Source organism: Anguilla anguilla, chromosome 3, assembly GCF_013347855.1.
Source record: "Anguilla anguilla isolate fAngAng1 chromosome 3, fAngAng1.pri, whole genome shotgun sequence".
NCBI lineage: Eukaryota > Metazoa > Chordata > Actinopteri > Anguilliformes > Anguillidae > Anguilla > Anguilla anguilla.
The window spans coordinates 57,536,105-57,558,839 of NC_049203.1; the positions used below are offsets into that span (position 1 = coordinate 57,536,105).

Sequence of the window (22,735 nt, forward strand, 5' to 3'; positions counted from 1 at the left end):
TTGGATGTTGTATTTCATCTGCGCCTTTACAAATGCATCACAAGGGATATGTGATTTTTAAAATATATTCGGCTTCATGTAAGACCTCGTTAAATGTTAAATGGTGACTGTTTACAAAGCAGGATAAAAAATAATGCCTTCGCATTTGTTTGGAGTGTACTGCAGTTCCCATGATGCAACTCAACTAAATTAAGCTGGTCCGTCAGTAAAATAGGCTCTACTACCCTGAAGGCGAAATAAAACTAAAAAATGGCCGCGATGAATGAAGAGAATGGCACGGCTATGCATAATGCGGTAAGATATTAAGAGAATGCGCTTTGATTGAATTTGTGGGTCACTTTTAACACCTGTCATAATTTAGCTAACGTTAGCTAGCTAACAATCTAGTATGATAGCACTAAAAACTGCATAAATTGAATACGAAATAGTTAGACTAGCTACCAATTGAAATTACAGGACTGCTGTCACGAATGAAGCTGACAAACAAATGGTCTGTAACACTTTTAAAAGTAGCTAGTTTACTCAGAAAAAATAAATGATAACGTCGGAAGCTGTTAAATCACGCTAGCGTTGCGTAAGTAACGTTATAAGTTAGACTACACATCGATGTCGGTTTGAAGAAAATAAAAAATTACTGCAGTGCTATTATGGCACAGGCGACAATGTCAGTTTTTAACGTATAATTACACAGAATTTGAAATATTTATTTAATATATACATTATCGACATACTTATTAGAATCCTGTCTCGCGATTCCAACAAATGTAAGTAAACTAATAAAGTAAACTTGTTGTCTAGCCATATTTATTCACCTTGCACTGTTCAAACTCACTAGCTGTGCCATATTTTTTTCAAAACGCGAGAACGTCTTGGCTAAGTACAGGCATCTATTTTACCATTGTTCTTTTTTATTTTATAGCCCTCAACAAATTCATGATCAGCTTAATCGCTCTCTACCCCGGCTCCACTCTCATTTTATGTAAAATGAGCAGGCAGTGTGTGCCGTGTGGCAATTTAACTTTGGACGCCAAAGTGGCTTTTTGTTGGTACCTGCACTGCAGTGCATCTACCTCAAAACCACCAAGAAATCAATTAAGAAAACAGCTGAAAGAGGATCATAATCTATATTGTTCAAACGGCTGGTGAATTAAACTTCTGGGAATTTTATGTATCTTAATTCTTTTCAATGGTTCAATGTCTGTGATATCAGGGGGAGGCGGTAGGACCCTCACTGGCTCGTCAAAAGCTGGAGAACCTGCTGAACAAGAGCATGCGTATCCGCATGACAGACGGACGGACACTGGTGGGACTATTTCTCTGTACCGACCGTGACTGCAACGTCATTCTCGGGTCTGCGCAGGAATTTCTTAAATCCACAGGTATTTTTTTTTATTTTTTAAAATAAACACCCAGCATATGGACAGAGATGTTGTCTGTCAGTAATTCGCCCAAGCTTTTGTTTCTGTGGAGACAGTGTGGTTATAGAAAAGTGATGGCATTTTCAGTTTTTCCTGATTCAATTTTTCTTGATTTCAAGAAAAAACACAATGTGATTTCATGTCCTTGTTCGTTATTTGAATTAAATGGAAATTCAGTATCCTAAGTTACAGTATATTTGGGATAGTTAATACGTAAACAATACTTGCTCTACTGAATATCATTATGGAAAATTGCTTGTAATTAATATGAAAAAGTACAAGTGAAAGTGTTTTATGGTTTTAGTTTAGCAGGTAAGTAATCTGGCCCATAATTACTTGTAACATAGGTCATATTTTGGTTATTGTATTAAAGTTGTGTGGATTGGATTTAACAGATTGTGGAAAGTGTTTTGTTCAATCTACCTTTTGCCTCAGCATCCATGATTGTCAGAGGATTCGTGAGTGTATGATAAATGATTCAAATTCACAATTATGGAACACACAATGCAAAAACACCTAAAAACACCTCTATATCTGAAAGAAATATCAGTGTGCATTAATAAACATAGTGACTTTACTTGTAAGCATGCAAAGCATACATTCTTAGGTGTGAAATCCAGCTTTTAGGCAAGATGATCTATGTTGGTAACTGTCGTCTCTTCTGTCTTCTCCCCATTCAGATTCCTTCTCACAGGGGGAGCCCAGAGTGCTTGGCCTAGCCATGATTCCTGGCCACCATGTGGTCTCCATCGAGGTGGAATCTGACAGCCTGCTTAGCCCACGGGTCATTTGAAGGAGCAGTAGGGGCAGCCGGTGACTCAAGGACATGGCCACCCGCAAAACCCTGACAGGGTGCAGGGCTGCCCTTCATGAAAACTTGACATTAACTGGCTGTCTACAAAGGGTGCAAGTCCAGTTTTGATGCAGTCTACACACACAGAACTGCTTATACAGGCTCAAGAGCATAGCAATTCTATGGACAGCTTACCATATACGCCCAACCCTTATTCAGCATAAGCTAAACTGGACCCAGCCATACTACTTTGCATATAGGAACTGTGTACTTAAGCATGTTTTCCAGAGGCAAAAAGAGTGTGTGTGTGTGTGTGTGTGTGTGTGTTTTGATTCTCTGCACATTTTTAGCAACAACCTTAACCTTCTGTTTATTACATTGAAAATAAACATTTTAAATTATATTACAAAAGGGTGGTAATTTAATTTATAGAAGCTCAGACTAAATTTATGTTCTGATGGGGTGCGCAGTCACAGGTACATTTTAAGTGACATGCCACCTTAATCAATAGGACTTGGAATACAGGAAAGTGAACTGAAATCCCCTGAATGCCACAAGCTTAGTCTATAATCAGAACCCTTATTATAAGGAATTATGTTGTACCCATATTTAATGTTTATTTCCGACAATCTGTTTGGTCAGTTTATGTAGACCATTAAATATGTTTCACTGCACTTCAGTGCATTTTGGCAGAATGGTAATCACTCAATTTTTCTTAAGTGTGTCCCAAGTGGATTCTGCTTAAAATAAACAAATATTTTTGTTCTCAAGCTGTTTTTAATAGTCTGTTTTTGGAGTGCATTCCAAAAGGTTGTTCTCCCTTCCTTACGAAAACATTGTAACATAAAATGAAACTAGAAACAGTCCTCATGTTATAATCCACAGAAAGCCATCAAGTTCAGTAACTCGTGTTCTGGGGCCATAAAACCTGCTGGGGTAGCCTAAATTGAATTACCTTTAACCAAGATCACTCAAAGGGTGCAAGCCAATCTATTCCAAAGCTTTTAACCACTGCAATCATTTTGTGTTCTCAACAATAAAAAAATATGTAAAAACAAATTCCCCGTTAAACTGAGTTTGACTAAGTTAAATTTCCTCCCAAATGTTTGATATATTAATTCTGTGAACACAGGCAATTGCACTAAAAAGATAAGGGGCTGGATTTGGAGTGGTTACATTTTAAAAAGGAAAAAAGAATAAGTGCCAATTTCCCAGTCCAACAAAAAAGTAACAGATGCAACACTGTCAAGCTCCTCCCCGAAATACGTAGAGCTCACTATCAGTGTCCTTCTTACTCTCTACACTTCACAATATGAGAAGTAAAAGAAGGGGATTGTATGAATTTACAGTTCAACTCAAAGTAACACCTGACCACTAACTCATTCATTGTTGATTTTTCTAAGCATGTGCGCATGGTTTTGCAGTTTAAAAAAAAGAAATGGACAATGAAAGCGCTCACTGGAGTGAGCGGATGGCACAAAGACAAAAATGGAAATCCTGATTGGTTGGGGGCTGGACACTTGGGCACAGGTCATGTGTGCCTTCGAGAGGACTTGTTTGTGTGTGGCTTCATCCTCATCTCTTCTGCTTAGGGTTTCTTAGGTAACTGCAGACATAACAGATCTGCGGTATTGTCTGTAAAAAGTTCCACCCCCAAATGTCTTGTCAGTGTGGGCCAAGTCTCCAAAGTCTCACAGGAGTCCATTGTAAATTCAAGAATCCAAATTCTAACACGCCTCCTTCATTCCGCCAGTCTTTATCGTCAGCTTTCGGCATCTTCCTCTCTTCTTCACTCCCACATTCCCTCACAGCTCCTCTGTCCCTGCTCCCCCTCACACTAGTTGTAGTGGAATTTGAAGTGGAAGTTTCCGCCAGATCCAAAAGGATTGAACTCAAAGGGCCAACTTTGCCCCCCGCCACCTCCCTGCTGGTTCTCGGGGTCCAGGGGGTCCTCCCCTGCATCAAATTTCTGTCGCATTTCTGCCAGAAAGGAGATGAGAATGATGAGAAGTCATAGGATAAGCCCCCAAACTATTCACTTTAAAATAACCAGCTAACCTGTGCAGTAACGTGGCCCACAGTCTGCAATCTAATCCTGACTGTGCCGATGTGTGTCCAAATGCAGACAGGAGTCTCACTAGGTCAATACATAATTTGCTATAGCGTTGACCAGGAGAGGAGGGTGTCTGCCTCATTATGCAGTAGGGATTCCTGTAGTTGATCAGGTGCCTGTAGTATACCAGCTCTGATCCAATGACTGCAGCCCAGCTGGCAGGCAGCTCAGGGAAAGCACACACTTCAGAATACACTCATTCTGTGCTCTCCCTCAGTGGGGCTGGCTGAAGGGATGGGAAAAGCCTACAAATATGACTGCACATTCCAGATCGAGCGAAATTGGGAGTACAGTTTGGAAAAGCAATTAAAGAGATACCTGGGTCAGTGAGCACCTCTTTAGCAGAGGCAATGTCAATGAACTTCTTCTCTGCCTCCTTCTTCTCTGATTCAGACTGAAAGTTATCAGGGTGCCACTGTTGAGCCAGCTTCCTGTACGCTTTAATGATTTCCTGTTTGTTTGCATTTCTGTGGTAAACAAGACATGAGGATAATGCAAAACATTTTTAAGCAAGTTACTTGAGGAAAAAAAACATTCTTTGTGTCTGACTAGTTGGATTCAAAATTGGCATGCTTTTCCACTCAGCAGCACACAGATCTCTAAACAATACTCACTTACAGAAGACTGATCAGTGGCCAGCACTGAAAAGAGGAAACAAGGTTATTTTAGAATAACCCCTGCACTGTCCAAGCACAGCTTACCTGTTCACTCCCAGGATCTTGTAGTAATCCCTCTTGCGGGAGAGTTTGAGCAGCTTCTGTGCTCGGTCTAACCCCTCTCGAATCTCCTGGTTCTCCTCGTCAAATTCCCGGGCTTCTTGGTAGTCCTCCACAGCTATCAGAGGGAGTAAGTGAAGAAGAGAGAGAGAACAATAGAGACATAAATGTTAGTCACTCTAGTACAATAGTAAAGACTGGTCATCATCATTGGTAAGTATTGGGTGAAAGAAGTTTACTAATTACAAGATGAAAATTCAAAACTGACCATATGCCATTGGTGTGCAAGGTCATCTGCAGAAATCTGTTCTATACCCCAATAACCATTAATGCTGGTTACTGATATGTTGAGCTTAGTGCAACCATTCCACTTTAACTGGCTTTGCACTTGATGTTGGGACACCGGGGATTTGAGTCAAACATGGAAGCTCATGCAATTTACAGCACTGCACAACCAGTCTGGCGTCTGCTGCGCTAGCTACTCCCATGGTAATAATAGGAGTTGCTATAATTTTAAAAAGGCACAAAATTATAGCTATTAAACATCAACAGTGTTGAAAATAACCTTAAAAATAACTCCAGCTAATAAAACATTCAGGCTTGAATACAGATATAAACTTTGTTGGACTATCAACTTGTGCTGATAGATTTTGTCTATGGCAGTTGGCTAAATGCATATAAAGTAACCGTTTATGTAAAATACTTTCCTCAGCCACATGGCTGCTTTCATTTTTACTGTTTTGACCCTGAGAACGATGTAGAGGTCATAATTTCTGTATTGCCCTTAATAAATGTATGTGCTAAAAAGCTCTAACTAAAACTCTCCAGCTTTATTGGGTAAGTTTTTTTTGCAGTTACCAGCAAAGGGGCCAGGGATTCTGCATGCTGGTCCTTGCAGCGTACCCTGATGCAGAAATCATTAACTACTTCACTTTGAAAACAAACCAACTAGTCATAGCTGTGCCTCTGAAATGGCTGCCTGTGGTGTGACAGACTGCACATTTGAGTGCTGATTTGAGATTACTATAAAACTGAAGAGATATGGAACATGACCCAAGATGGAAAAGTGTGCCAAATGTCCTCAATGTCCCTAATCCCAGGACAGTGTGAGGCAAAGTGTAACGCAGTAGTGGTGAAGTGTACCCTTCTCATAGTCCTGGTTCAGGATGTAGGCTTCTGCTCGGTCTCTGAGGATGTTGACATTTCGGGGGTCTCTCTGGTGGGCCTCGGAGCACGCATCCACCGCCTCCAAAGCCCTCTGATCCTAAGCAAAGGTCAGCATGCGTCAGTACCAGTGTGCGTCACCCCAGAACAGCCCACACAGATCCAGAGAATCAGGTAATGGGACTGACCTTGACCAGACAGAAGCAGATCCTCTCCTTAGCTTTGTTTGTGTAGAAGGGAATGTTGGGCTCAGTTTTCATTACCGACTCGTATTTCTCCATCGCCTCCTGGTACCTGGGTTCATGTATTTGTTATGATTACAACATGGCTAAGGTGGCACGTTACAATAAAACTGAATGTTAAAACCCGATTCCCGAATGAAAGTGTCACTAAATCAGGATATCGATGTTCATAGGGTCACAGAGATATAGACATATGGTCCAAGCATGCACTCGTTCACCTCTGCTCAGAGATGAGCTCCTCGGCCGAGTCCATCTGCTTGCCGAGTTTCTTCACTTGCTTGTAGTGGGAGAAACAGTTTTTATCATCCTGATCAAGCCTCAGACATTCACGGACATGGCTGAGAGATGGAAGAGAGGGACGAGTCAGGGAGGGAAGGAGAGAGACTGTCAAAGGCTGATGGCAGCTCAGTATAGTGGTCACAGAGCAAGACAGGCATACAGACAGACAATCAGACAGACAGAGAAACATGCACGTACACACACACACACACACACACACACACACACACACACACACACAAATGCAGCAGGAGCTTACTTCAGGGCCTCCTGGTACTCCCCCAGGCTATAGTGCAGCATGCTGAGCTTCAGGAAGGCTGCGCGGTTGTCGTTGCGCAGGCGGGTGGTGGGCGTCAGGTCCTGGATGGCTTTCCGCGGTTCCCCCAGCTGGATGTAGCACTCTGCACGCAGCTCCCGGGATTCTGGGTCCCAGGGGGAGAGCTGGCCGAGTCAGACAAAAACCAAAGCTTTGACCGTTTTACAAACCTCAAATAATACCTGGAAGAACGATCAGCAATCTGATCAGGTTGAGTATGAGATAAGATAAGTCCCTTTCTGGCCTGGTTCAGTGTGTTAGTTCAGTACCTCTAAGACACGGTCCAGCACGGAGACAGTTGCCTGGTAATCCCCATGCAGGTGGGCGATGTGCGCCTCTTCCTGCAGTGCCTCTAGCTCCTCGGTTCTCAGGAGCTGATCACGAGCCTCTGCCTGGTCTGGGGCCCCTTCCAACTGTGGAGGGAGAGGAAAGGGAGGACAGGGAGGAAGGAGAGATGATGAAGGGGAAAGAGAGGACATATAGAGAGGGGAAACGGAAGTAAAATGAGTGGCGAGTGGAAGAGATACAGAAGACATGGAAAGGGATAGCGATTAGAAGCACAGGGAAAGTCAAAAAAGAAGAGGGAGAGGAGAACAGAAGGTAAGACAGGAGATTAGAGGGAGGAAAGTGAGACGAGTTAAACAATATGATGACGATGCAGGCAAAAGGCTCTAAATGACAGACTGAGAGTGCAGGGAGATGCCGTCAGTTTAGACTCACCACAGCCCGGAAGTCCTCTCTGGCCTCCTCAGTGTTGCCCTGCTTCAGAAGGATATTTCCCCTCTGAAGCCGAGCCTGCAGACAGAGACAGAATGAGAGCACGTACCAGAGAGGTACCACGATAATGAACAGTATTCCAAACACCACACAAAACATTGCATCGATGTAAACATATCAACTAAAAGGAGAAACTCACAGCTAGGAAGTCTGGTTTGAGCTGGATGGCTCTGGTGAGATCAGGAAGGGCTGACTTTGACTTGCCCATGGCCAGAAACACTGCTGCACGCTTGTAGTACGTCAAGTAGTTTTTAGAGTCACCCTCTAAGTACAGTCACACAGCACAGACAGAAAACACACTGTGTCAGCCTCAAAAACAGAAGAAGACAGCTTATCTTTGAGGAGCCGCTAAAGCTAAACAATGTGTGAGAAATCCGGTCAAGTCTCTAGTTACACTGTCCTAATTTCCTGGATAGGAGTTTTTGGTTTGTGGCTGTTCAGCGATGCTGGTCTGACACTAGAGAATATAATGAGTTCGTGAATCAGTCCGTTTCAGTACTAGCATTATATTACATTCACTGGAGCTTTTGTTTGCAAGGGCATTGCAATTCAAGGTGTATTAAGAGGTGCTGATGCCCTCAGTAATGTATCAGATTTCTAGGCACGGCTGTTCTTATTGAATTTTACAGTGAGGCCCAGTTCAGACACTGCTTTCTCTTTCCAAATCACTGCCTGCAAGTGAGTGAGTGAGCGAGTGAGTGAGTGTGCAAGTGTGTGAGTGTGCAAGTGAGTGTGTGAGTGTGTGAGTGAGTGAGTGTGCGAGTGTGTGCCACAAGGAGAAGGGGTTGCCTCTCACCTACAGCAGAGTGGTAGTGGGAAAGAGCCTCTGCTAGTTGCCCTGCTGCCAGCAGCTTGCGGCCCATCTCCAAGTGATGTTCAATCTCCACATGTGTGGCCCCCAAGACACCTTCAACAGAGAGGAGTGACGGGCAGAAAGCTTGCATTACATCTACTCTGAAGTGAAAGAGAATGTATCTGTAGCACATGATAAGCACAGCCTTTTATGCAGCTTTATTCAATATAAACAGAATTAATTATATGCAAACTAATGAGGCTTTCTTTTCATTTACATGTAGTCAACTTCAATCAATTACATCAGGTCCACGAAGCTAGGTAACAAACAAACATTGTTCAGTATGAAGCAAGGAGCGATGCGATGGACTTTCGATTGACACAAGACAAAAATAATCCGAATAATTCAGGTCATTGTTTCCCAACCCACGTCCCGTGTGAACACCATGTACGGTGGCATTAATTCCAGTTAATAATTTTTTGTGGGCTCTTGGTTAGCACATCCAATCCACTGCTGAATTCTTTATACAACAGTTCCCATCCGGGAACCCCCTGGTGCTGCACACAGAGGGGCCATTTCATCTTTAGATCTTTGCACATTCAGAATACCTCAAATAGGCCTGCAACCTAAAAAAATTTTAGAGCAGCTCTAACATTTAAGAGTCCCTTCTACTCAAAATAGTGTCAGGTGATATATTTAATTGTATTCTTAATGAAGGGCCTCAGATACAAGTAATTAAAATTATTAGAAATAACGTTAATTCACCTGTGTTGTTCTGTTACAATACATTTTTAAAAGAATTCCAACAAGCTATATCTACTATATAAAAACTGCAGTGACATGTTAAATAAAGTCTACAGCAATATTCTGTTAACGACTGAAACCTTTACTACATTAGAACTCAGCAAAATGAAAAGAAGCATTCAAAAAAGTGTGACCCCAGATCCAGGCGTGGGGAATTCTTGGTTTAGGCGCGCAGTAATTCAATGGGCAATGGAAAAAACGAAGTGTGTCATTCTGGAACCGATATTGTTTGACATGAATCTCCAATGAAACCAAACAGGATTGACTCTATACTAGGAAATACAAACGCGCCAAGTGTTACACCCTGCTCAATCAAGATCAGACAACTCACACCCATGCAACTGTGTATTTGCGTACTTCGAAATATTTGCGTTGAATAATATATGAGCACAACTACGCAGTCTTTAACCGCAGGTCCTTGGTCAGGAGATAGTGGAACTCAGATAATTGTAATGGTAACACAGCACAATACAATAATACGAGTATTTTCATTATTGTTTACTTGGCTAGCTAGATTATCTAGCTAGTACAGCATATCGAAATTACAGCCCATCACTTACCATTCAATGAATCACTCATACGATATAATAAATGTGTAATAATGTAATGTTACCCCATTCTGTCTCTTTTGATTAAGTATTACTATTCGACAAACTTGAATGAGAAGTAGGCTATTTGTTAGCTATGAAGGTTTGCTTGCTAGCTAATGACGCCAAAACAGGTAGATCAGCACTGTGCCTAAGGGTTGGTTCCTATCCCCTGCATAATCTTACCGCGATGTCAGTTTAGATCGAATGTCATATCCTTAAACTGAAACTTTCTTTGAATGGATGCAGATAGGTAGTTAACTACCTTCCGCATTGCATGGCTTAACTGGGTCTTTCGACTTACCGTCCAGCTGTAGGTCCAACACAACACAAAGCAGCGACAAGGAAGAGAGCACACCGCTCAGACCTTTCCGCCGCTTCGACTCCATAGTCAGAAACATTCCTGTGTAAGACTGCTCAAACGCTGATAATGAAAAAGTATTTAAATACACCCCGTATAACATTAGCAAAACAGCTATTGATAGCTAGCTGTCCATCTTGGCAAAAGAAATGCAGACCATGGTACGCGATTGTAAAGTTTCCGACTGTTTAAGTGGGACCTTCATCTAAGGTTCCCACGCAACCACAATGGCTCTCTTCCGAAGGTATCTCCTCGCAAATCGTTAACCTTGTTTATAATGGGGTATACAATAGCTATATTACTCTCGTTTCGTCTGACGTGGTTTAACAGTGAGTGTCGCTAGCAGCTGTCAACTCTGAACTTCAAGCGAAACTTCGCCCCTTGCTGTTTGAGAGCCTCGCTTTAGTAACTCGAGCCTGTCTGCATTACTTCTGTATTCCATCAGCGACCTCCCGTACATCCGCGTTAGGCTACAAACGTGGTATCACCCCATTGGTAGCTTTTTAAAAACTGAATGGCACCTCCCCTTGTGTTCTGTGCGGGATGTTCTGACATTTTCAAGCATATCCTGGTGTTGTTGAAGGGCGTGTAATTGCGGTATCTGGTTTTTCTTCCTCACCACTGTGATATCCAAATCAAAGTACCGAACTAGACGTGGATAATACCCAATTAACTAATTTATACAATGTATATGTTAGTTGCCTTGTCACAATCACACCAGTGCACATACGGTCATGGGAGTATCAATCGTAAAAGGATGGAAGATTTAATTATTTTTTGCAAATAAACTTCAACAATGGGATTTATTAAAAGAGAAATGAATAAATAAATGAAATATATAAAAACATAAATAGGCCACTACAAATCTACAAAGTTTGAACATTCCTTTATTTTGACCTTAAGCCTCTTAAAGACCAGACTCTCTAGGTGTGTAAATTGAGAGCAATATTTAAAACAAGTATGAAACAAAACGATAATACATAGCAAGACATATATTAAATGATACACCTTTGGATTGGAATTATTTTGCCATGTACACTCATCAATTCCTTCAAAGTTATTAAGATTTGTGTATGGATTTCCCTTTGTACTAGGCTACCAAAGATGAAAACATGAAACTATCAAAACATGAATCTGCAAATTACAGTTTGTGTAAACTTTAAAGATATGAGACCAAGTCATATCATTCTTTTGCAGTGCAACTATACAACATAACAAACTGTTTATTTATATTTTGTTGTTGTTGTTGTTGTTTTGTTTGTTTGTTTTTTCAGTTTTTATTAAGTTTTTTTTTTAGTATATAAAAAAAATAATATATTTGTCAATAAGGGACTTTTTTTTTCCAAAAAATGTGATGTGGACTAATTGAACAATATCAACTAGGTGTACAGCTGGCGGTTTTTGTCTGGTTCATGCAGAGCAGGTGTGATTGACCCATGCATATTTGTAAGGCCTTTCCTTCAGACATACGCATTCTTGTCATATGGGCTGGTGGCACCCCTCTGTGATGTGACAGCTGCTGAATACACTGTGCCTTTGTTAGGCTGGTACATGTAGGGACTGACAAACAGACAAGGATACAGGCAAACATTAGTGGATGTACATCAAAAATATAAATACATACAGTAACCAATAAAAAGACACATATGCAGACTGACAATTACACAGGTTCTCTTTGGTAGATACAATGACCCTCAGATAGAAGCAGACATACATCAGGAACGTATAAACAGAGGAAAAATACACATACATATACGAAAATTAAGTCTCTCACAAATACACACACACACACACACACACACACACAGAAAAACACATTAATTATAAAGTAGACAGGCACACTTTATATCGATGGCATAAACTGGCTGGGCCAGGCTAGGCTACTGAACTCACGTATCATCAGACTGCTCCAGTTTGCAGGCACACAACAGACATGATCCTCCACAGATGGCTAATATAGCTGAGCACCACCCGATATACAGACCTTCCCCAAATTCAAACCTACATATAATACAACAAATGCACCACATTGAATATACTCAGAGCTTAGCAGAGTAGATTACAGTGCACCTTCACCATTACATTAAACATTAAATAACACAGTGTGTTAGTCAAAATAACAATCATAATCTGTACATATTGTATGACGGACAGTATAACGTCAGTATAACACAAAGTATAAGTGTTACTGTATAGGTACTGTATGTTACAACATGCCCTTACAATATTAAATAATAAATCCCCTAAGAGGAGAAAATGATGCATAAAAAACGTAACATCACAGAAAACTTGAGGTGAAACTGTAGGTGCAGTGATAATACAGCAGGGGGCACTCATGCAACACGTAAAACACAATGTTTTCCCCTCATATACACACTTACCTTGTCCCGGGGTAGAACGGGTCAAAGAACTCCTGGGTGATGTTGAAGGCGTACCAGGACACAGAAATCATAGTACACAGACCTGAGGTTTCACAGAGGGATAAAATACGTTTTTTTCCGGTATAAACTCGGTTCTTTGCTAATAAATAAAGCAGCAACCGGTTACTAGCGAGCCAAATACACGGGGAAATGCAGACATTTAAGTTTTTAATAGCAAAGGTATGGCAATATTTACTCCGTTTGTGCGCGTTGATTGACTTGTTGAAAGACGATAATTACCGTTCCATCCTTACCTTGTAGCAAAAAGCACACACCCCCAGTGCCAGCAATTCTGCCTTTCAGAATATAATTTTCTCCTCCTGCTTTGGAGCACTTCATTCCTACCATTGTCGCAAGAATCCCAAAAGTCCCCATCACTATGGCAGCGATCATCAGTGCGCGAGACGCCTGTAAATATCCTTTGAGGGAATGGGAAAGAAACCATAAGTGAAATATTAATGGGAAGTGCAGGATGACTGTAGTACTTAACATATGCACGTAATTATAGCAACGCGTAATCTGTGTTACACCTCAAACTGCGGTTAGTAGCCTAGCGAATTAAAACGACCGCTTCATAAGGTTCACAGGGACAACCATTGGAAACGTGTTACGATTTATGACTCATATTCATATTTTAGCTCCGAGTAGGTCTATAATAATATAATAAGTTTAACATCTTCCTAATGAACTGTCTGCCCCAGATAAGAAAGATTTACGCATTTTCACAAGAGAACAGGATCTTGGAATAAATGTTTCATTTATTAAATTATTAAAAGACATTATTAAATTACCATTATTCTTAGCCTATATATTTATATATTTTAAATATTAGTACAATATTAGCCATGCCTTCATAATAATGCATTTTTTAATATAAACATCTTCATCACAAAAATGATTACACTTTCGTTGTTAAATGTGATCTAGCAGAGGTAACAAGCATTGACCATATATTATTTATATTGTTTGTAACTGAGATAAAGATAATATATAGACTTTTTTCTGTATTGTTTTAAAATCCCAATAATGTCCTGGGTACATATGACCCAGACTAACAGTTTCACAGGTGCTAATAAGTAAACAGAACATAAGGGTTAAATGTTCTAATAGTTAATTTACTTGGTCTAGTCTATTCGCACTTTACTTTGCAGGAAAACATTTTGATGAATTCTGAATGAATTATACATTATGGTCGAATCAATGACAGCGATGGTTGGGCGGGCTTATTACAATTAGAATTATCATATAATACACAAATCATATACTATAGAACAAAGCTTTGCACAGTCATCTAAGAAGTGTAGTGTGTTCCGTACCGGACAGGGCAAGCAGCGAAGGAAATTCACGACAGTCGTGGATACCCGTGGAGTCTGAAGCGCAGGACATCCATAGGTTCTCGTAAATGGTTGAAGTTGTGATAACGCTGCCGTCCACAGTCGATTCTTTCCAGTAACGGTTCGGCAGAGCAATCCCCACCATCACCCAGCCCAAAAAACCAAGTAAAAAACCAACAACTTCTATAACGGGGTCCATTGTTCGAATTTTAAGTTATGCCACCTGTCTATCCCCTGGCCTTTCTCTTTTTTATTCTGTTGGTAGAGTCAGGGTTGACCGTGGGTTAATTCGCTGGTGCTTGTTCTATATATGTGGATTTTGTTGCTAATGCAAAGTTGGTCTGCGAGCAAAAGATCAATGATTTATGGTTTTCTCTTCCCTCCCTTCCCTTGTTTTATTCTCTGTAGCCATTTGAAAGCAAACAGGTGTGTATCGGGAGACAAATCGTCACGAAAGTCCAATGTTCAAATGATGTCTGTGATAACTTTCTCACTTCCATATTATGCACATTAATATGTCTGTTTGAACGTGAAAGCAATATAAAAAACGAAATATAGGAGTGTTGATCGCTTACAGCATGGTCCTTTTGCCTAGTATTTTTTCATCTCGTGCTATCACTTAGGGAAAATTGCAGGTGTTTCCGGTGCATTTAGAAAAAACGCTATTCATAAAATAATGCATATTTCTATTTCTTTGCATTTTACTTTGTCATTCACGATTGTTAATAATGCATAGCACCAATTCATTGTAGTTGTCATACTAGTTATGCAAAGCATTCAATAAATTACAATGAAAATGGGACAGAGCTGTTTATTCAGGGGAACTGAGTTCTACTTAAGCTTTCACATACTTAACTATTACCCTGGATGTTTTTGTGATTCTGGGTTCACACAGGAGAACTGAATGAATGAGCAATGTTGTACTGAGTCGGAGTCTATTGGGGATCGATAGAAAAACAGGCCTGTCACAGACAATGTGCTCCCATCCCCACCCCCTCCCTAATTTCCAGAAAAAAGATTGGAAGGCCTCCCCATGAAGCTTCCCATGGGAGTTAATGCATGTTTAAGAAGGTCCCTGATATGAGCACACCTAATATGTTTAGTTGACAATATCTGATAAGAGCTTCCATGATCAGGTAAGATGTAAAATGTGGGTGTAAGGGGAAAAAATGCAAAAAACATTCTTGTGGATATTATGGTTTTGTCCACACACAGCATTGTGGAATAGTACAATAGCCTCTAATTAAATCCAGAGGGATTCTGGGAGCCAAAACAACAATCACGGGACAATAATGGTGGGTTGTCTTTCATTAGGTTAACTGAGGAGTTCAGCTGCTGAATCTACAGACGGAGGAGATGAAGACTGTTCAGACTCATGAGACATACCTCCAGGCAAAGTGTTCAGACAATGAGAAATTACATCCAATACTCATCAATGATATCAGAATTCAAGAGCAGAATCACAGATAATCATAATGCACTCAACATGAATGGCCTGCAAAAATCAGCAACAACTGTGTCAATGATAAACCCCGACCTCCATTCACCCAGTTCCATCTGCTCCGATTATTTACCTGGAATAGAAAAAGAGATGAAAGGGATAGATTCTGCTCAGTCAGGTTTATAGCAGGCTGTTCTTTATCAAGGTGCAGTTTTTATTGCCCGATTTGTACCTCTTGGCTTGTACTGTGCTGACTCTTGTTAGTATTTAACATTGCTTTTTATCTTGTAGCATAAACGGGTTATTATGGATATGTACAGTTTGTATTCCGGGTGAGAATCAGTTCTTCCAGACTGATGCACTGTTTCTGGTACCTACTTGCAAATATCAAAATTGCTTTTTAAAAAATATGTATACTGTCTCAACACCCCCCCCCCCCCCCCCCCCAGTCCTGGCATATTACATGACTTGAGTAGAGTCACAGTTACAGATGCGAGAGTGTTATGTCTCATAAGTGTCATAACCTGGGCACAAGCAATCAGCCATAATCAGCATAAAGGAGCTCTACGTCATGTGTTGACAACCCAATCAGGTAAAGGTGCTTTTGCCCAGGTTAAGTTTTATCAGTTATGCACTTTATGAACATTATAACTGACAAATGTACTTTATAGAGCAGTATACCAGGAACTTGAGTCATTTTAAAGTATGGATGCCAAACTGCCCACTTTAGTCAACTTTCGGTTGAACAATCAACTTTAGAAAATGTCTTCACTGGTTCACAAAGGTGAGAACAAAACATTCAACAACATTAACATTCAACATTATTTTTACATTAATTTTGCAGATGTGATTATGGTAACAATATATGCTTTTCAGTGCTACAAAGTACATCTAAAAGAAAAGGCAATGTGACAGATCCACATTCATACTATAATGTGCATAGTTTTCTCATTTTGATTTGCTTTTCTCCCGTGTACTAAATAGGTTAGTGCTATTTGCATTGTGGTACCAGGTATATTCTACATAAGTCAAAAATCTGAACAAACAATGGCTATAATATAATAATAATAACTGGTTTAATTTGTATCATTCTTAATATATGCAGGAAAAATGCAAACAAGCACAAATGTATTTAGTGCATAAAATATTTATTTACAAACAAACAAATCAAACAAATATCCAGGAACTTACATTTGGCAACACACTTCATCCTTCGAAGGTGCAGAAATCAATCACACTGCTGTGACACTGCTAGTATTCACACTTTACTTTCAATTGACTTCTACAATATGTAGTGGGATTCCAATAATCAAATAACTTTCTATCTATGGTATAAATAAGCTCTGAAACAATATGCTAAATGAATAGTTTTGAAAAGAAAACAGTAATGTTTCAAATTATGTAATTCCCTTGAAACAAACATTGAACATCATTCTCATGGGAGACTAATATACAGCTTCTTCACAGGAATCTCATTCACTGTGCACTAGGGGTGACCAGAAGAAAAATGATTCAATGTTTAATAATGTCTCCTACCCCAGGCTACACCAAACACATTGCGGCTCTTCAAACACATCCACATACCCAAGCTGCTTACATCTCCAACTTTACTGGTTTTCCTCAAAAACAAATGGCTGCAAAACATTCTGAACTACAAAAAAATAATAATAATAATCTGTGTCAACTGAGTGAAACTGTGAAGCAACTAAGAGGAACAACTTGAGTTCCTGTGATTGCTGGTTAAAAGATCTCCAGCAGCTGCTGATGTCAATTTCAGACTGAGTCTAATGTGCAACAAATGGGGGAAGACAGGGTGTTCAAAAAAAGAGAGGAGTGTCCCGAAGCACATCTGACAGTCTACAATGGGGCCCCAACACTTCTTAAGTATGAGACTTTTGCTTGGCTGGGCTTTCTTACTTTGGGAAAGTCAAAGCACTCACCTCTGACTGATCAATACACATAACATAACGGGACACCTGAACAGAACTACACTAATATAATCAAATTTCCAATGACACTTATGAAGACACCTTACATATCGCAAACACAAAATTCACGCGTTTCTAGTGAAGCAAATGTATCCCTTGTATAAAAGTTTAGAAATTTGCCCAAAACTTTCTGCTACCATTTAATGAGTACATTCAAAAGCTATAGTTATAAATTCAGCATACATGGGTTATAGTTTAATTCTACCAGTAACCATAATATTCATGCGTAGTGTATGCCATGTTAGCATAACAGAACACCCATTAATTAGCCCTAAATGTTCATGGTCCGTTTGATTAATCAACAAGACACTGTTGCCATACATACCGGCTTCTGCCACTCCAATAAGTATGCCTAACACCAGGTGTTTGTGTAGACAATTTAAGAGCCAATTCAGACAGCCTAGCATATTCAGTTTATAAATCTGTCTGGCTGTCTTTTTTTTTTTTTTTGCACTGTGCAAAACAGAGAACGGCATGGTCTGGGCACTGATTTTATTAAATATTATCTTAAAATATGTGATGTAGCAAAAACAACTCATGTGGGTTTAAGGGCTTGGGTGAAGGTGTTATTTCCATGGCCAATGTTTGACCACCTGCTGACAGCATATTAAGCCACTGCAAACAAACTATATGACCCACTCAAATTTTAGTGCTCCTGTTAAAGTTTTAGTCTGTGCTACGCACCACAGTCAAGGCCTCGAAGTTAGGAGAAACAGGCCCAGTTATACACAAGAGGGTCATATTTGGAGGAGTTACTCACAAAATAAGAACAAATGTATGAATCTTAAATTAACCTCATTGTTTTCTTTTCCAAAATGGCTAAATTAGTTCAGAGCTCAACCAACTAGAAATTTTTATTCTTTTCACCATTTTAGTACACTATAAATGACCAACCTTATCATATAAATTTACTTCTATAAGCTTTCTATTTACTTTAAACAAGGTGTAGACAATTGATGGCAATGTTATTGTATTTCAGCCACCCAGGGGGGTGATGATAACACTAAACTCTGAAAACGTAACACATTTATAATATGGCTGCCATGAATGTGTGCCCCAAAAGATTATAAATTTATTTAAATTCAATTGAAATTGAAAAATGTAGGCTGGACAGCAAACATAAACCATTAACATACTTTAAAACAAAGTCTCATAAATCTCTGTATCATTAAATGCCACTCCCAGTTTTTTTAGTTTTTAACACGAAATGAACTTCAACATTGTGAGGAAAAAACAATTTAGTTGGGATGAGCTAAGCATTCAAACTGTATCAAACTGGTCTTATATGAACTGACCCTGGTCCAGTCTGAATTTGTAATTGCAGGAAGGTTTCAAGGAGGCATTACAGTCTTCTGTAGAAGGGAAGAATTAACAAAGCCAGACACCTCCCCACTTCTTATTAGGATTTGGTCTTTGCCACAGCCAAACCGATGAGGCCAGCCAAACCAGCCACGCCCAGGCCAATTCCTCCGACGATCGCCATTCCAACCAATCCATCTGGGTGAACCAGAAAAGAACAAATCCAGTCAGGATCATCAGATGCTTACCAACTAATCTGCACTAGCTTCTGTTGTTCTTGAACTTAGAATAAACTAATAATTCATTTATTTGTTCTGCTGACAATTATTCTGCAACCCCTGGACTGACCCCTTATTCTCTCCCCTTTTATTCCAAAGCCACATCCTCCCATAGCCACACCCTTCAAGAGCATGACAATGCTGCTATACCTATCAATGACAATGCTGTATCCCTCTCCAATACATTCCAGCTGCTTGCATGCTCATTCACACAGCAATTCTGACTACTGACCATCACACCCTGTCATTCCATCATACCCTTGATCTGCAGGACACCTGTCCCTTTATAATACCCCCTCCACCACCACCATCCATCCATCCTCCTCCCGTTACCTTTCTTCAGGGCTTTGTCAATGAGTTTCTCCAGCTCCAGGGCCTGCGTGTTCCCTGGTTCATTTCTGAGCAGAGTACGGATATACTTCAGAGCCTTTTCATAATCCTAACGGCATCAAAAAGCAGAGAGTTTCCATCAGATAAATGATTTGCATTTGGACAGCCACAAATGCATACAATGCAATATACAACAGACAAAATAGGAAAAGCATTATGTACACATTAAAAGAAAAACTATTTACCATTAACATTATACAGACTGTGACTAGGGAGATGACTTTTCCTAATGTAAATATGTACCGCAGAATGAACTGCTTCATTTCATTATCTTCATTTTCCCTTATCATCTTTTCCCCCAAATTTTAATCCAACACAATCTGGTTATAGTTGATTAAAATTCAATTCAGTCAGTTGAGGAAATGAACTGAAATTAAAGTCACAAATTGAAAAATGCCTTTAATGTCATATGAAGATTTCTTAATAACTGAATTTCAGTTAATTTCCCAAATTGACGGGAATTAATTGGAACCAACCAAATGGTTGAAAAGGGCAATCAATATACTGGTGTACATACAGCCCTCAGGGATGCCGTGTATATAAATCAGCGAGAGTAGAAATTTGCACAACCATAGACAAATGCACTGCAGTTGCAAAGTCCCTGAGAGACTAATTAATGTCCAACTGTAGATTAACTTAATTCTGAGAGTTTGAGTCTCAACTGGCATATATCACCTTTAGTCTGTAGTTTGCAACAGATAGATAGAATAAGAAGTCTCTTTGGTCATCCTTTGAGCTCTTCTGAACCAGTTCTATGAAAAATTAAATCCAATTAATAAGGAAACAAGCAGAAATAAAATCAAAACTACATATAAGACACCACGGAAACACAGACAAATTGATTACAGCATATTTTCAACAATATTCCAATTTAGAAATTATTTTTAATTACCATTACTGACTCAATTTAGCCCTTTGATGTTAAAATAAGCATAGCTCAATCTGCAAACATTTAAACAGGTGAAATTCCCCATTTTGTTCTCATAAGAACTTTTAAACACATTCATTAACGTTTCAAGTATAAACGTTATGACATTTATTTTGTTACATTTTCCCCGTTGACATGGATATTCACAGCATTCCATACTCACCCTCCAGCATCACTATTCCTTTCTTGATGTCCTCAGAGTACTTGCTCCGAATAAGACACCAAGCATACTCAAACTTTGTTTCCTTGGACACGCTCCCCTTAGCCAATTCCCCATCGTACTTCTTCTTAAATTTCTGAAAGACCGACAAAGTAACTCGTTGGCAAGGGGCAGGTAATTCACAACATAATGAAAATTCATTATATGTATAATCCCACCTTTAAAATGGTGAGACCTGTTAATCTTATCACACCACCCACATGTCCCTACAATTCACCAAGCATTTAAAGGGACACTTCACTTTCTGGTGTGTTTTTATATTTCAGTTTTAGTATAGGTTCTGGATTTGCAGCCGCAGTTGGTCTGTGCGACCATAGATATTTGCATGGTAAGAGTCAGACTACCTGTTTTACAAGTTTTGCAACAGTAGCAGGACATTCAGGGGTTTGGTCTAAAGCAATAAAATACCATTCAAAATAGCTTGGAAAGCAATGGTATGTTTTTACACATAGTATATTAATTTAACAGCGTTTTTTCACTGTTATAAACATAAAACACAAGCATGGAAAGGTCTTCATTCCAAAGGACCCGTGTAGTAATGCGCTTCCTGGTCATGTCTCCTGTCTGTTCTGGCTCCACGATGGTGGAATGACCTTCCCGAGACTGAAGACTCACCTCTTCAGGCTGCACCTCTCCCCATCCCTCCCTACCTCCCTATAGTCTCTAGTCGACTATGTAAGCTTAGGTTTGTAGCGAGGTAAGCTGTTTATCTTAATTATTGCACTATGGCCTACTTAATTATTGCTTGTATTATTTGCATAGACTGCTTTGTTGCTGCTTTTGTTTGTGTTGATCAGATTAACCTACAGGGTCCAACTTAAACTATGTAGTCACTCCCTGCACTTGGAACTGTACTTCCCTCTAGGGTTTTCAACACACTTGTTCCTGGTTATGGTTATACACTTTGTTGTACGTCGCTCTGGATAAGAGCGTCTGCCAAATGCCTGTAATGTAATGTAATGTAATGTAATGAAGACAGGTTATTTGGGGATAGGAAATGGTTCCAAGCAAAAATAAGATGTGCATGCATATAATTTTTAAAGAAAAATCAGTTACTTTAAACAGGTAAAATATCTAGAGGCACGACGCCGCTGAACAACAAGCTGCTTATGAGTTAGGCTACCTGAAACTTCTTTTAGACCACGAGACCATGAATGCCCTGATACAAGATCCAAGGTAGCTAGTCAGTATCTAAAACAAACAATCTTCATCGCATACAAAAATTGTGTGCCAATCAAAAACATACACGAAAACCGAAATGTTTCTGATTCAAAAAAAAAAAACTATCCCTTTAATGGGCTGACGCCACAGTCACGCGTCTCGTCAAATCAACGAGGAATATTCTAGTATGAAAACGAATGCATCGTCACTGACTTGATAAATCTTTCTGCTAAACTGTGTTAGTAAGTTAACATTTCTAATCCAGTGTTGTGTAAACCACGAAAACTGAGCCCCATTCGATGTCAACTGTATAAAACCATGCAGCTTAAACAAAACTGGCAATATGTATGCAGAATTATCACGTTAACTATCGATAGCATCATTTATGAGGATGTGCGGAGTGTATTCTCTAATGCAATGTCTATGAAAAAACTAAAGTAAGGTCAGCCAATGTCGTATTTGTCTGAACCTTACCAGTTCATTTGAAGGCGTAACGTAACAAATGTCCATAATAACAATCAATTCTGATGATACCGTCTTGGGATTTGTGAACATTTCGACTGTTGATGTTAACTTAGGCCTACTTGGTGGCGACACTACCTCTAAAATGTCCTCCTCTCGCTGCATTAACCAAGATTTTCTCCTTATTCGGGATTAATACGTCCTATAGTCTTGGAACGATACAGTCTCAATATGATAACGCAATGATAATGCTTACCGACAGGTCCTCAGGAGCAACGACTTCACTCACAACAGCCTCCATGTTTCCGGAAATACTTTACTGTCTTCACACCGGAAGACGACCCTTTACCCAGAATCACATGGCGTATTACCGTAATATGAAAAGTGGAGCTTAAACAGTCTGTACATCAACAAAAACACGTTTTCAACGCACAAAATGATCTCGAGCCTG

At 39.8% G+C, this 22,735-nt stretch overlaps 4 protein-coding genes across 4 annotated transcripts; 1 reads left to right on the forward strand and 3 right to left on the reverse strand.

The window, feature by feature from the left end:
* Positions 1-107: 107 nt before the first annotated feature.
* On the forward strand, positions 108-2,981 carry naa38 (N-alpha-acetyltransferase 38, NatC auxiliary subunit). The gene is made up of 3 exons (XM_035410055.1): positions 108-294; positions 1,211-1,379; positions 2,099-2,981. The coding sequence occupies exons 1-3, from the start codon at positions 250-252 to the stop codon at positions 2,209-2,211; spliced, it is 327 nt and encodes a 108-aa protein (XP_035265946.1). The 5' UTR covers positions 108-249; the 3' UTR covers positions 2,212-2,981.
* dnajc3b (DnaJ (Hsp40) homolog, subfamily C, member 3b) lies at positions 2,969-10,830 on the reverse strand. The gene is made up of 12 exons (XM_035410053.1): positions 10,307-10,830; positions 8,615-8,725; positions 7,958-8,082; positions 7,762-7,836; positions 7,311-7,454; positions 6,985-7,166; positions 6,665-6,784; positions 6,393-6,498; positions 6,184-6,304; positions 5,026-5,158; positions 4,643-4,791; positions 2,969-4,191 (listed from the first exon to the last, which is right to left on the reverse strand). Exons 1-12 carry the CDS (start codon positions 10,464-10,466, stop codon positions 4,049-4,051), a joined length of 1,569 nt encoding a protein of 522 aa, XP_035265944.1. The 5' UTR covers positions 10,467-10,830; the 3' UTR covers positions 2,969-4,048.
* Positions 10,831-11,232: 402 nt separating this feature from the next.
* On the reverse strand, positions 11,233-14,501 carry cldn15a (claudin 15a). The gene is made up of 5 exons (XM_035411006.1): positions 14,100-14,501; positions 13,038-13,202; positions 12,745-12,826; positions 12,257-12,364; positions 11,233-11,923 (listed from the first exon to the last, which is right to left on the reverse strand). The coding sequence occupies exons 1-5, from the start codon at positions 14,314-14,316 to the stop codon at positions 11,824-11,826; spliced, it is 672 nt and encodes a 223-aa protein (XP_035266897.1). The 5' UTR covers positions 14,317-14,501; the 3' UTR covers positions 11,233-11,823.
* Positions 14,502-16,689: 2,188 nt separating this feature from the next.
* Positions 16,690-22,676, reverse strand: fis1 (fission, mitochondrial 1). The gene is made up of 5 exons (XM_035408895.1): positions 22,541-22,676; positions 20,605-20,737; positions 20,189-20,265; positions 19,457-19,562; positions 16,690-19,043 (listed from the first exon to the last, which is right to left on the reverse strand). The coding sequence occupies exons 1-5, from the start codon at positions 22,583-22,585 to the stop codon at positions 18,946-18,948; spliced, it is 459 nt and encodes a 152-aa protein (XP_035264786.1). The 5' UTR covers positions 22,586-22,676; the 3' UTR covers positions 16,690-18,945.
* Positions 22,677-22,735: the final 59 nt, after the last annotated feature.